General features: G+C 38.4%; 1 protein-coding gene across 2 annotated transcripts in view; it reads right to left on the bottom strand.

Annotated features, from left to right (window-relative positions):
* Nucleotides 1–15,369, bottom strand: part of ube2f (ubiquitin-conjugating enzyme E2F (putative)) — a 58,100-nt gene that overhangs the window by 12,514 nt on the left and 30,217 nt on the right. Inside the window, exons 6-10 of one of the 2 annotated variants that reach the window (XM_046054114.1) lie at nucleotides 14,483–14,553; nucleotides 14,105–14,162; nucleotides 7,603–7,635; nucleotides 6,396–6,458; nucleotides 5,834–6,305 (exon numbers count right to left, since the gene is read on the bottom strand). In XM_046054114.1, the coding sequence (XP_045910070.1) occupies nucleotides 6,249–6,305; nucleotides 6,396–6,458; nucleotides 7,603–7,635; nucleotides 14,105–14,162; nucleotides 14,483–14,553 (282 nt within the window). In that variant the 3' untranslated portion in view covers nucleotides 5,834–6,248. Of the gene's footprint in view, nucleotides 1–5,833; nucleotides 6,306–6,395; nucleotides 6,459–7,602; nucleotides 7,636–14,104; nucleotides 14,163–14,482; nucleotides 14,554–15,369 lie in introns of those variants that run through there. The other variant, XM_046054115.1, reaches the window with a different exon arrangement.

The following is a 15,369-nucleotide window of genomic DNA, read 5'->3' as shown; positions in this document are numbered from 1 at the left end:
ACTCTAGCTCACAGCCTTGAGACCTGACTTGGACTCTAGCTCACAGACTTGAGACCTGACTTGGACTCTAGCTCACAGACTTGAGACCTGACTTGGACTCTAGCTCACAGACTTGAGACCTGACTTGGACTCTAGCTCACAGACCTGAGACTTGACTTGGACTCTAGCTCACAGACTTGAGACCTGACTTGGACTCTTGCTCACAGACTTGAGACCTGACTTGGACTCTAGCTCACAGACTTGAGACCTGACTTGGACTCTAGCTCACAGACTTGAGACCTGACTTGGACTCTAGCTCACAGACTTGAGACCTGACTTGGACTCTAGCTCACAGACTTGAGACCTGACTTGGACTCTTGCTCACAGACTTGAGACTTGACTTGGACTTGTGAGCATATCTGAAGTAAGCACATCGTGAGCAATGTACAATCCTGAGTCAAATTCCTCTGATTCTGATTGTCCTCTGTACATCACTGCACCCACTGCCTTGATGCCACGACAGAACTTTGACAGTAAACTGACAGGTACACATATCTAACACCATGACAAAATGACTGGAGCTACATTTGAACGTATTATTTGTTATGCTGACCTGATGTGACATTAATTATCAATTACCTAGTCCCTTCGCGTCCTACTATTTGACAGATTCGATTTGATTCTATTCGATTATTGTGATGAGACCAAAGACGTAGATAATACTGGAGGAGTTAGCACACACATACACAGGTTGGTATTGCATCATTATCATCGCCATGCTCCTTATAACAAACTAGGTACAGAGCTGGATGTACAAGGTAGGCTATAATAAGCAAGCATTTACATTTGGAGACATTTTTCATTACATCGGCTCAACCCGACTGTAACCACCTTCCGTTGGACCCCATGGAACCTTATTTCAGAACAAATATGTACAGTAGTACCCTGAATTGCAAATATGATGTTTGTCAATTCAAAATATAATCCTGCAAGTAAAGAAAGTCGCAGTTTGTCGCAAAACTGTTACTGAAAATGCGTAATTACAAAGACCACAAACCCAAAAGCCGCGTGTGTGACGTCTTAACTTTTTCTTCCAATGACTGAGGCTAACATTAAAGAGCTTACATTTGTAGATGATGTGATGAAAGGGCCGACAGTAGTTGGATTGAACACATCAGGTGAGACATTTGTGCGTGGAAGTAGGACTGGACGATTTCACCTAAAATCAAAATCACTCAATTATTAATGCCAATGCGGAACTACTGGTTTTCACCCGCACTGTGTGAGCACGGCAACACACCCTTTACTAGCTTCTTCTCCTCATTCATCAAAGGACCTCTAAGTTACGGGACAGCTGCTGTTATAAGAGCAGCGAAGTTAATGTCAGGTCTTTTAAGAAGTGCAGTGTGTTCATAGCGAGTGAGTGGGTAAGCAAATATGAGAGAAAGAGCAGTAGAAAGTGAGTAAGTAAAGCGAGCAAGTTTGTTGTCAGTCTGGCAGTAAATGTACAGTTTAGGTCACAGTGAGTCCGTTAATAAAATGGATGTCTGTTGTTTCGCCATCTGCTGGAAAGTGAAGGCAGCTAACCTAGAGTTGTCCTTCCCTATTTCACATGTTTTTTTCGAAATAAGGTCCCATGGGGCGAAAGCGAAAGGGAGGGACTTTGACTCTCTGTATCAGCAAGCATAAATTATTAGGCTGAAACTTTATTGATCATTCATGACCACTGTTGTCTTTTCCTTTTATCAGGATCCCATGTGACTCAGGAACAACCTTGTTAGTGCTTCTTCCTTTCTTACTCTAATGAGACCCCACAGGGCCACAGCGATCACTGCTCAGGGCCGAAATGGGGAGAGAAGCCTGATCAGGATGCAGTAAATGGTGTGTATTTGTGTGTGCTTGACGTGATTGACTATTGATTGAAGAGACTAAACCACTTAAGATGCCTGAGAGAGCATGATAGTGAGTGTGCTAGAGAGAGAGACAGTTCTCTCACATTGAGGAGTATCAATAAATGTAGATGTGGCAAATTTAGTATGTCGGGGTGAGGGGTGGGATGGGATGCATGAACTCCAGTACTTAACCGGTCACAAACCATCCAATGACCTATGCTGTGTGATTAACAGCTGTCAATATCATGTTATAGTATTCTACAGATACTGTGGCACCAATATTTTATTTTCTGTTGTAACATAGAGGTGTATGCTATATGTGCTGTGCTGCAAAATTCTTCTGCTCTCTGGCTGTTCAGCCTTTTGCCATTTTATAGAAATCTGACATTTAAATAATGGCATATGTGTGGTGTTAAAGGATAAGAGCCAATGCTCTTTGGTTCACAACATTCAGACCGTTTCCGTCTCTGCTGTCTACAAAATTAAATAAATCCTGCACACACAGGCAGTATATTTTGTGATGTACTGTAGATGACTGATGCAAGTTGCTGACAGTTTATTTGTTACACCTGTACAATCTAATGCAATCAATACAAAACCCCTTTATTTCATTTCGATTGTGGTGACGATGGTGAGATACGATATGTTCTCTTTACTCCTGCTCTCTCTCTCTCTCTCTCTCCCCCTCTCACTTTCTCTCTCAACCCAACCGGTCGAAGTAGATGGCCGCCCGCCCGGAGTCTAGGTTCAGCTTGAGGTTTCTACCTGCTAAAAGGGAGTAGTTCCTTGCTACAAGTGCCGGCTCATGGTGGGAACTGTTGGTCTTAGTAGATAATGTTTAGAGTACGGTCTAGACCTGCTCTATATGTTAAGTGCCCAGATATATCTTCTGCTATGATTTCGGATATGATTTTTAAAAAAATGTCACTGAATTGATGACATTATTTAGTATATTTTGGAGGACGTTCTTAGTGTTTCTAATCTCCCGCTCGAAAATATCTATTTTCTCCGCACATGCAGAAGATCTGGAGCACAAGAGCTGTTCAACACTACTTCCTACTGCACATCGCAAAATGTCTGTCTAAAAGTTTAGTACTTACATTTTTGTTTTCCAATATCTTTTTAAAGCAGTCTTACCACCATTTGCTATTAATTTTTAGTTTTTGCAGCTGTTTGTAGCATGTTCATTGTGACCATAGCACACACTCAAAACCTAAGTATGTAGTGTGGAATTGGGACACAGCAAATGTTTAGATTCTAACGGAAAGTCTGTGTCAAATGCTTCCTGGTCTGCTGAGGCGAATAATTAAAATGAGAAAACTGGATGACATTCATCTTGTTAAAACATGTTTTGTCAATATCAATCAATTTTCCCACATTTATGTTTATGCTATGTAGAAGCCTAATTAGTATTTGAAGATTAAAAGTCTCCCCTGAGGATTTCAAACTGTCAAAGGGTGCTGATTTCAAAGTTAAGTATTCATCAGCAGTCTTTATAAAACTCCAAACCAAACTGAGGGAGTCACAAAGACAAAGAGGGCGCTTTGAAACAATCCTTGGACGACAGTTAGAGGATATATTCTGACTACAACCCAAAAATGTCAACTACGATTCCTTGTAAGGGGACAGATATCTCTGTTACTAAAAATAGTATATGTAATTTAACACTGTGAATATTCCATAATTCAGTATTACATGAATTATCATGTCAATACAGCTAATGATGGAGCTGTAGACTCTTTCAAACCGATTAGCCTATTCCATTTTAGTGCCATGCTGACACACACACGCACTAAATTGCCCATGAGGATGCTTCCTTTCAGCCACTTTAACCAGCAAATGTATTCAGAGAGCAGCCACAGGAGGAGTTCCACTTCAAAAGCCTCAACACACACAAACACACACACACACACATCCACGTCCACAAACAAGCATGTGTGCCGACACACACACTCCCACGGCCCCACCCACCCACTGCTGAAGGTGATTACAGCAGGCTGTGACTCAGTGGGAGTGGGCCATGGATGGATGACTTTGTGTTTTCAGTTGTTGTGACTCCAGAGGACCACAGAAGCAGTGAAGCAACAACGAGACTTCAAGAAAATGTATTTTTGTATGCCGAAAGTAAAAAATCTAGTTAAATTGCAACATGTCCTCTCTTAAGTTTACAAACTACCTGTATTTTGTAAACTGAAAATAAGATTTAGTAAAAATAAAGTTTCTTTTGCCAAAGTGAGTACATGCACAGTTTTGTGAGGATAGTGTATTCTGTAAATTAGCAGTGGATGGAACACACATACAGTACAGTACCTGGAATTAAGGAATACTTTTAAAAACTTCTTAAAAGGTACTTTAACTTTGTGGGAAAATATTACTTAATGAAAATTATATATTTGTATAATAAAAAATAGTCCACCCAATAAAGAGATTCAAAATGTTCAACAACCCTGCTTTTCTGTTCATGCTACCAACCTGCCTTTCTCTTCATAACTTTGTTTATAGTTTTGTATAGTTTTTCCTTAAGATGAATCCTTCACTGTCTGATGTTCCACCCCGAAAGCGTCTTTCAACAGGATTTACATCACATTTAGTAAATAAAGATAGCATTTAATGAAGAAAAATATTCGGAAGAAGCACTTGCAGTGCAGTGCGCATTGGAGAATTTTCCAAATTTGTACTACTATTGGTTGCCATGTAATAATTACACTTTTTACAAATATTATCACATCTTCTGGTTGAAGAATGCACATGGCCTTTTTGTTGAAGAAACACAGGCAGGACTTTCTCCTGTTACTGTAGGTCTGTCGTAAACAAAGAAAATAAAGAAAACATACAAAATAGTTTGCATTGCTTCATGGACACTATGTTTTCCTCTCCATTGTACGAATTTCAGCAGATACATTTCACACTCAAAGCGGCAGGCAGTGAATATAGTGCATTATATAGTAAATAGGGACTGATTCTGGACACGGCTCTAGTCTCAACGTGTCAAGAAACATCAAGGAAGGAATAAGAGACGTGTAGTGCGTCTTCCACCTTTTTAGTGTGGAGAGTCTGATAGAAAGAAAGGCTGCATGCAGGAAATATCACTATGCAGATGCAAAGACAATTAATGTACTTTTATGACAACTGAAAATACTGTTGTGTGCAAGTACACAAAGCTAAATCGCATGCAGTATATTTATCCAATGCATGCTGTTCCTGAAATTTCCAAGAGGATTTGACTCACTGACAAATTAATCTGGGATTTTGACATAAAAAATGACTTCTTTTTATTTTCTCCATAAAATTTTCCCAGTTGACACTCTCCTCCTACACCTGGGACTACTGACTCATCTAAACAATCATAACCTCTGCCACAAATCAGCAATCCTTTCTTGCACACAGACAAACTCTTTCACATGTAATGGGGTCACGTGGCAACCATTATCACACACTACTAGGTACTCCCCAGTGCATCACGGTAAAGGGCATGCACAAAGGTCAAATATTGTACTTTAAAATGCTTTCAGCTCACCTCAGCTAAGTGTCAACTAACAACTATTTCCCTGGTCAGCAGACTCCCTGCAGAGTTACATTAGTTTGGTTGGCAATCCAGAAAAGCAATTACTGTAAGCAAAAACATCAATATCTCACTTTTTGCCCCCCCGATGTACTGATAAAGAACTGAATGGAAGAGAGTTGATGAACAAGATAGGAATGAATGTAGAGGAAATAGGTAAGAAATCAATTAGCCCGGGTGCCTATCTTCCAGAAACAGCTTGAATATTTGGAAGGCTGACATTCAACCGCTCCCATGCCAGCTCAACGTCTATCATAGTCTATGCAAAACAGACTGGATGCTAATGCCATCCAGAAAATCCTAGATAACGTATAGCTAAAGTTACAGTCCATACAAACACACACACACACACACACACACACACACAATATAGAAAGAAAGAAAAAGAAAAATTTCCATCTCAGTGGACAATAAAGATTTATTCATTCATTCAATATACATATTCCCAAGGAGTGACGTTTGTGGGAATTCAGACGTCTGGTTTAGGTTGCTGATTTGACTTACAAATTGTAGAGCCTGCTGTTTACTGCAGAGTCACAGAACTAAATAATTGCGCATGAACAAGTACTTTCACACTTGGTCCATGCATATAGCTCTCAGAAAGGCTGCTGTGTGCTCTTTGTCTTCTCATAATCCCACCTACAAAATCAAGCAGTGCGCACAGGGCATCACTGACAGCAGCAGCAGAAAAAGTCATTTCTGCATCAGCTGTACGTCTTGTCTTAATACATTTTTTATGCAGGCTATCAACAGAAGCTGGGATATGAATATGATTATGGAGAGTATAAGCACATCTGAGACACTATGGGGAGGCTTCACAAATGAATCATCTGCATGTCAATGACTAAAGTCACTGTGTGCACTGCGTCTATCTGATGATAAAACAGAATTAAAGATCAAGTTAGAATCACTCTGAATGTGGCACTGATCGTCTTGCACTAATGTAAGCAGTACAGCCTCACCTTGTCTCTCAGATGATGTTCTGCTGCATCGATGTTCAACGGGTCGTCAAAGTTCAACAGGTCCTGGAGCAGAGGCAAAGAGAGAGGACACGTGAAGAAAAAAATAAAAAGTAAGTACAGCGAGAAAAGGCAACATCAGCAAAGTTAGTGTGAACAGTGTGAAAATGAGTCAAGAAAAACTAGTGATTCATCATGGCTAGAATATCTCAAATGTTGGGCCTCTTATTAATCTGGTCGTGGTGGTTAGATCCCCCCACCAATTAAAAAAAACGTTTCTGTGGGATATTATTGCCCACTTCAGTAGTATTTTGCTGTGCAATGTCACCCTGGATTCTGAAACGCCAATAAGTAAAACAGCATAATTATGCGGTTGCCTTAGCAATGCCATACACAACAACTGAGGCAAGATGCGAAGCGTTATTAGAGAGATAAAAAAGGAGGATGGCCTGAGAGGTTGTTTCCTGATTAAGAGGTAAGATTTAGGGCATGACTGTGCATCAATGCACATTACCATCACCATTATCATCATAGACACAGTGCTGACCTCAGGGTAAGTGTGGATGCTTTCAAATTGGAAACGATGATAGATTTATGCAAGCTTGCAATTAGCAAAGTATGCATATGTTGGACTAAACAGAATAATCGGATTACTTTCAGATGCATCCAAAATGTTTACATAATCTACAAATAAGTACTTTATTAGCTCATTTAAATTTATTCTTGCACAAGGAGACATTCAGAACCAGCTGGGGATGCATTTCCACAAGAATAATGTGTAATCAGATGTTCTTGTTTTTATTTCCCCATTATCTCAAAGTGTTCAAAGTCTTCATAATGAGAAAGATAATTTCCCCCAAGTCAAAAATGATATTCTTAATACAGCTGTAAAGAGAGATAAACAATGGCACTGTTTAATCTGATCTGAGCTTGGAATATGTCATTGGTGTAACCTACATACAGCAAGTAACTCAAAAACACTTCAATAGTGTGGATTTATTTGCTCAGGAGGTTAAACCAATGCTGCACAATTCAGTTAAGAACTGTGATTCAGTTCAATTACTAGTAAAAACTGTAGGTATAAAGATAAGATTACCATTCAGCTACTTATGAACTGGCAATTCCCAGTCACCATAATGATAAACCAAGATGTATTTTTAGGTAGCTTAGTTTCTAACAACACATCCAAGTAAAAACAAGCAAAACTTACAGTAAACAAGGAGTTCAATCCCCAGACTACGTCCTAGAGAAAACAAAGGAAAAAATATTAATGATCAAATAGTCAGTTTGAATATAAATTAACACAATACATGGAAATGCAAATGCAGGGTTTTTAATGTTCAGTCTCTAAGATGGTAACCATCATATACAGTAAAAATATCATTCTGCAGCACCCTTCACAAGGATAGCAGAATTTCTCCCTTGTGACAAAGCAATAGCACAGCGGTACAATAAAAGATGCAAGTTCTAAGTTCTAAGTCCTGTCAGCAGGAGCCATGGGATTCTCTAATGAACCACTGTAACACGCAACGTACGTACAGTAGGTCTGGCAGCAGGTAAAGGCTGTAAGGTTCAGTGACGGCAAAAAAAATAACTGCCTTTTATCACTGTAGCTTACGACTTTCATTATCGCCCACTTTCTACTTACAGGAATAGTCAAGTGAAATCCAACTAAGAACAGCAGTGACATGGTGACAGAATATTTTACTGGAAGGCATCACAAAAGACATACTTAAAAAAAAAGGAAGCTTTGTTTCACTGGGAGCTGCTGCAAACAACTGTTAGCTGGTCCACATTGACTGACAATTACAAGTCAATGCTTTCGGGGCTACCATTAAATTGTCATTTGCTTATTCCACACACACACACATTTATATAATTTACATAATGAAATTAAACTTTGAACCCTTGCATATTTAGATGAGCGAACACCTAGCAAAATGTCTGTTTTGCTAACTGTATGTTAAATGCAAATGAAAATAATCTTGCAGAGAATTCCAGGCTGAACTAACCGCAAAGAACAATCTCCATCTCCATCTTGTATGTACCATGGTCCATACTAATAGGTTTACCAAACATTGTATGTTTTGGATTCCTGTTGAACTAAAACCAAACTATCACCAGCTATTATTAGAGCCAGCTTGTTAGGCTCAAGTATACTCTGTCGAAATTGAATCTGGTGTATTTTATAGGATGTCATATTGAGCGCTAAAGCCGGTACACTCACTGCAGCAAGAGGTTTGTCCTTCCACGCAGAAGGTAGCATTTGTGAGTTTATGATCCCATAAATAATCATAATGGTGAAATTCAAAACACAGACAACACGAGCTCTGACTGCACTGAAAATGGTTGGTAATAATACAAGAGAAGTGTTTAGAAAGGCTGCGGCTTATTTTTACAGCAAAGAAACAAAGAAACAGTAAGGGAGTTGGAGTAATCCAATAAATAACATTTTATTTATAATTAATTTATGCTGTGTCCCAAAGCCACACAACATACTAATTCTATACACTATGTACTACATACTTATCATAGTATACTGTTATGAGTTTATATACAAACAGATAAACATAATTTACCATTTTAAATGATCAGATTGTCATTTTCAAGATATCAAATATTAATCAAACTGCAACTTTGGAATGTCGTTAAATTGAAAATTAATTAATCAAAATGCACAATTAGACAATGTTTTACCATTACCATTTTTACCACCAACATTTTAATACTTTTTTTGTTTTGTTATCTCACCACCACCCACAATGTATAAAATAAAATGTCAGCTGTCAGCTGCTCCTCCATTTTGCAAACTGTCTGGTTTGAGAATACTTTACTTTATCACTTTTTCAGTGTGAACACACGACATACTAATAACCTAATTAACTGCCTGTTTAATAAGTAGATAACTGGTTTAACAAAAATAAAAACAGAAACAGTAGTAGTATAACAAACTATAATCACTCACAATTAAATTGCGTCCAAACACAACATTTCTGTTTCAAAAAGCGAAACTGAGTTTGTACTCAGTGCTTTGTAAATGTAAATTGTGCTGAATTTACCATATAAGCCATTTTTGCAAAGGTGACGGAGTGTGTGTGTGCGTGTGCCGCGTTTGTGGGGGCTGAAGTAGAGAAGAGTGGTGACCAGTGAAGAGGGACATCATCCCTCACTCAAAAACACAATCCTTTCTGACTCACAGCTTTTGCACTTACTTTTCTTGGATATTTTTGTGCATTCACACGGACACTCACTGACACACAAAACCCCACCCACACTCATATATGACCACATCCACATGTACATGTGTATTTAGGTAAACAATGACAGACTGTTGACCATGAACACAAACAAACATCCACCAGCTGTGGGGAAATAATGGTCTCAAAAAAGCACAACAGCAAAAAGCAACACAACAAGAGCAAAAATCAAAAAGTCTGGTTGAATGAAAGATACTGTCTGACTATTCCTGATCATTCCATGCCATGGCTTCCTTTCACACTCATTTACTCACCAATTTCCTCACAGCTAGATGGCTGCATCTAGTTGCAGTCTTCATGCCATAACAATTTACTTGTTCAAGGTGCAGAACTGCTTTGTTGCACCAGAAAATTTGCAACAGAGGAGGTTACAATTTACACATACTTCTGTGCTGTTATAGCAGGCAACTGTAAGGAACAACAAAATGTATTGCAAGTGACATAAAGAATCAACTGAAAACCAATTTGAGAGGTCACACTGACACATTTTATTTGAATGGATTTAAAATCATACATGGAGGTGGGTAATCCAAAGTGGGTATTAGGTTTTATAGGCACTGAAGCACCAGACTTCACTCTAATTCCTGTAAGCTTCACCCTGCTAGCTGTGCACAGTTGACTTCTATATCTACTTTTACAGTGAGCCGATACAGCAGCTTAAATTCTAGTATCTCTACAGCAAAATGTTGCACAAATGCACTCACGCCAATTAAATGAAAACTAGTGAGAGAGTGTTTTTCTTAAACCTTAGTGTTGCTTGTTAGTTCTGCTATAATGGACACACACAAAGATTAGCACCTTCTGTATACTGTATGCAAAGCTGCTTTCCTTGCAGTGGCTTCTTAAAATCAAGACCAAAGACAAGAAGTATTGAAAACACCAACAACTGCGACTGGAGTATCTTATAAAAGTGTTTGTGTTTCAGAGCAAGTTATTGTAGCAAGAAATATGATTTATCATCATGGATTAGACATTTTTCATAAAATGAAATAAAAATTAGAATGCTGGTAAATTGACTTGACATGACTTTTTGACTATGGCAACGGCTGGGCTTATAGATGCTGCAGCTGGTAGCTCCTTTAAACCCGTCTACGGTTTTGGTTTTCATCCGTTTGTTTTTTTTGACAGCTTTATTGCTAAAACAAGTATTACCTATGACAGAAAAGAAAGCCAAGGTTTGGATTAAAGAGACCTCGAGACAAATCACCCAGCCAGATCTGCTGGATCAGGCACCAAAGCAAATGTTGTGATCGCCATAGAGGAGAGGAAAGAGAACCGGGATAGCAGCCATACTGGCCCTGCTTGGACTTAAGGCTGCTCCTGGCGAATTTCCAGTCTGGTCGAAATGGGACTCATGTGGGCCAAACAACAAAAAAAATCAGAGACTGTTGTGTCGACATCTTTACAGAGACCTGCTCCTTCAACATCCCGGATCCAGCACTCGCCGGGCGGACCGTGTTCTGAGCTGATAGAACGCAAGACTCAGGCAAGATGAGAGGAAGTGGACTCGAATGGACTGTAGACCGTTTACAGAGGTTAGTGCTCAAAGTGGATGGACACCGTTTCTCTAATGTAGAGCTTTGTATGTAAAAACGAAAACTATATTTTCATCACAATCTTGTTGCTATTTACATACTCCCCGACGCAAATTCAAAAAATAATTATTTCCTGGGTGTATATTTGTATAATAATACCTGCATTTTTTATGTTGCTATTCTAGTAAATGTAATTATCTATTATGTTCCATGTGTGTAGCAATAAATTACCACGATACCTTAAATATTTTAGTTTCTATATGTATTTACTGTATTGGGTTGGCTGCTGTATTGGAGAAGCTTCATTGGTGGATCAGAGTAAGAGAGAACAAACAAGAATAGGACAGCAGTATGTGATGAAAGGAAAATATATGGGTACGCATGCATTACAGTCACCAATGAAAGTACTCGGGAGAAGATTGTGTGTGTGGATGTCGTTTCATGTCTTTTCCACTCTAAATCTCACTCCTAAACTGATTATAATCACAGCTTGGTTACAGACATTGAACCACTGATGAGATGGCATCTATATGCCCCTACCACACTGGCTGCATATGGTGTACAAATGGTAAGAAAGACGACGATATTTAAAATGAGATTCCGTCATTGTCTTTATTTTTCACAAACTGTACAGTAGAATTAAAAAATACTTTTTTATTGATGATTCTGTCTCCTGTATTTTGCAATAAATTTTGGCCGAACATAGTGGAAACATCTATGGAAGTTTCTTCATAGTGGAATTAGATGTGTGATTTTCAAGTCAATAGGAAGGCCTATCTTAAATGTATAACTTTATGTGTACAATCCTACATTTTACAGTAAACCACACAAGTGGATTTTGGCTGTGATGCAAAAGCAGTGGTTGTTTGCATAAGCAAATCATATTTCCAGGAATGAGTTATTCCTTCATGTCACACCAACCTTTAGCCTTGCATTAGTATCTTGTTGCCTGGCGAATACTTCAATTACTTCTTGGTTTATCATGTGACTGACATCATGCAGAGCGGGACATAATGTGTTCGGTGATATGGATACACTTAACCGGTCATGATGACATTGCAATAAAACAAACTATCTAGTTGGACAATATTCAATTATGTGGAATATGTTCTTCATTTACAAGAAGGAAAAGAACAGAATATGGCTTTTTCGGAAAGCAGAGAAATAAGTATGCTAATGTGTGCAGATGACACAAGAAATAAGGCAGAGGGAGAGGGACAACTTGGACTTGGATTGACACAAACTTGTAAAACCTAAAAAAAGGAAGAGAACCCTCAAGGATAAGACAAATCCTGACAATAACTTCAAGAGCAATCTTGGCAGGAAGCTCAAAAGGCACCAAGGGGATTTACTGGAGGACTCTCTAAACTTGTGAAACTGGTACTAGAGGTAGGGCCATCCAGTGCCTCTGAAAAAATCCCTAGCCCTGTACATCTCCCTACACCACCCAATATGCATACATTTACACATCTATATAACTACAAGTGCATCCCAGTGCAGTGACTGAGAGGACTGTTGATCTAGCCTTGACTCCCTGCAGAGCAGCGCAGACACACATCTGATTGGATCAGAATGTTTGAGTCAAACTTTAACATGGAAGGCAGAGCTTCACCATAAAACTAAATTCAGTTCCACACAGTCGCTGCTATCAAACATAATTTGAGTCAAATCTTGAATAGGGATAGCAGAGGGCGTCCTTGCTTTAAACTGCAGGAACTGTTTCTAAACAGCTTGCAGAGTGCTTAATGGTGTGAAGGGTAAAGCATAAGAAGTCACTCTTTTATATGCTTCTGAATGGCCTTTCATTGTGAAGTTTACCTTACATGGATTTTTTCTATTGTGTCCTGCAGTAGGATTCTGCAGTATTTTCAACAGCCCTCAGCAGCATTTCTTGCACCCCCATATTGTCAGTTTGGGAAAATGAGAAAGTGGCTCTGAATATAGAAAACGGCACATTTCAAGCAGTGTCACACCAGGTTCTTTTGTGTTCTAAATTTCCCATTGTATGGAGACCAGGGTTTTACAATATCCATCTGTCCAATGGCTATCAATTCTTTATAGATTCAAGCACAGTGTAGACATACAGATCTCAGTCTCATCTGGGCTCATGTATTTCTGTCACTACAGATATATCCGAGACACGGGTTTGTTCAAATACTTGTAAAACCTACAAGCTAACAGCTTCACGCCCTTTAATTATAAGCTCTTCTCTAAACAGCTGCTAGATTCCCTGATTAATTCTCTGACATTAACACAAAAAAACAAAACATGAATTGCCTCAAGGGTAAATGTGGCTTGAAATATCTGGCTGTCTATGGACCAATGAGTTAAAAAAAAAACATATGAAGAATGTGATGATAATAATAATAAATCAAAATATATATCATCTCCACTGGACCACTTCTTGATTATCACCAAAAAAAAAGCTAATTTGGACCAGACATGCGGCTTTTGCAAACTAGCACAAACCATATTAATCCATAATGACCTTGAATTGCCCTAAACGTACGTCAAATATTAGCATCTAATAGTTGACATACTTTCTCTCTCTTATGTGGTTGTGCTTTTTTGTACTTTTGTGTAGGTTTGGTTGTACGAGTGATTTGGAAGTCACAAAAACAACTTAGTAAAACATTAAAAGGAGTGTGCACTGACGTTGGAGTCTGCTACTTGGAATATTTACTGTTACCTATGAAATGTGATATATGAAAATATATGAAAAGATCTATTCTGGTACAGAACAGTTGTGCGTGTCATCAAAACAATTCTTACCCTCACTATGAAACTACACATTGCTGAAAAATAGATTGCTATCACATCACAGTCAATCCCACATCCAAAACTAAAATGCAACAGATGTATACAATCTACACTTCTAGAAAAAAAGGCACATCCTCTGAAATAAATGCAATTTATTTACCTTTAATGTTCTGGTGGGGGCCCAGCCTGTGCCGTCAATAGAGTGTTCCCGTAATAAGCTGCATAAAGAAAGGAAAGAAATACGGAGTCATTTAACCACTTGATTGTTATCTAAGAGAGGTTGTGGCAGCTTGTCAATTTTTATTGTTTCTGTGTATTTACTGTCAACTCCAAGTGTTTTGCCTCTCCTGCAATGCTGACAGTGTTGTCAAAGGTTATAAGCTCCAAAAACCACTCTTTATAAAATCTCTTTATAAAACAAAACAGTGTGATTGGCTACGTTGTTGTGAGGGTTTGCTCATTTAAAAAAATATGACATTTTGAGATTAAGAGAAGAAGAAAAAGTGAGTACAAGTCATGAAGGAGCTGTAGGCATTACCTTAAACAGATCTCTCCATTTTCTGTGATGTTAGGATGCCATATTCTGGTCAGACATCTCACTTTAGGAGGCTGGAATGTAACATGGAGAGAAAAGCATAGACACATTTATATTTATTTTATTACTGAAACAAACTTTAAATAACCAATATTTATGAGTCAGAGAATCTTTACATGATAAAAGTCTTTGCAGAAGGTGTAAATGGAAATAACTCAATGCTTTTGCTGCTGTTGCAAAATAACAAGCTTTTACTAGGTGCTTTTCAACGTTACGCAAGTATTATGTTGTGATGTATCAAGACATTTTGCTTCTGCTATAGTTTATAGTTATCATTTAAATGCTTTAGCTTTTTCAAAACTACTGGCAATATAAAACCAGTTATGGAGCAATTTTCTTTTAAGGTTAAAACAGGCCTATTGAAAACAGCAAAAAGGTTCACAATAGTAAGACCCTCAATGACTCTCCAAGGTTGCCTTTTTGTTTTCTTTGTACTATACAAACCAATCTGTCGGTATTTTAAATTATTTACTAATTCAATTAAAAGCATTTCATTCAAACCTATTTTTGTTCAGTTATATACTTCTATAACATTTTACAAATATGAGAAGACACTAAGTTTTCACTGGCTCCCCTCATTAACAGTTTCTTAAATCTGTCAGCCCAGTATGCAGTGTTTGAACTGCTATGCCTGCTCATATAACTTTTAACATTAACATCTATTAATATTAGCCTTGCATACTGCGATAAAAGAACGACGGGCGTTTTTATGATTCCACTGATGGTATTTGTAGAGCTGTGTGTGTGTGTGTGTGTGTGTGTGTGTGTGTGTGTGTGTGTGTGTGTGTGTGTGTGTGTGTGTGTGTGTGTGTGTGTGTGTGTGTGTGTGT

The sequence above is a fragment of the Micropterus dolomieu genome, linkage group LG07 (assembly GCF_021292245.1).
Source record: "Micropterus dolomieu isolate WLL.071019.BEF.003 ecotype Adirondacks linkage group LG07, ASM2129224v1, whole genome shotgun sequence".
Lineage (NCBI taxonomy): Eukaryota > Metazoa > Chordata > Actinopteri > Centrarchiformes > Centrarchidae > Micropterus > Micropterus dolomieu.
This window is presented reverse-complemented; position numbering and strand designations above follow the sequence as displayed.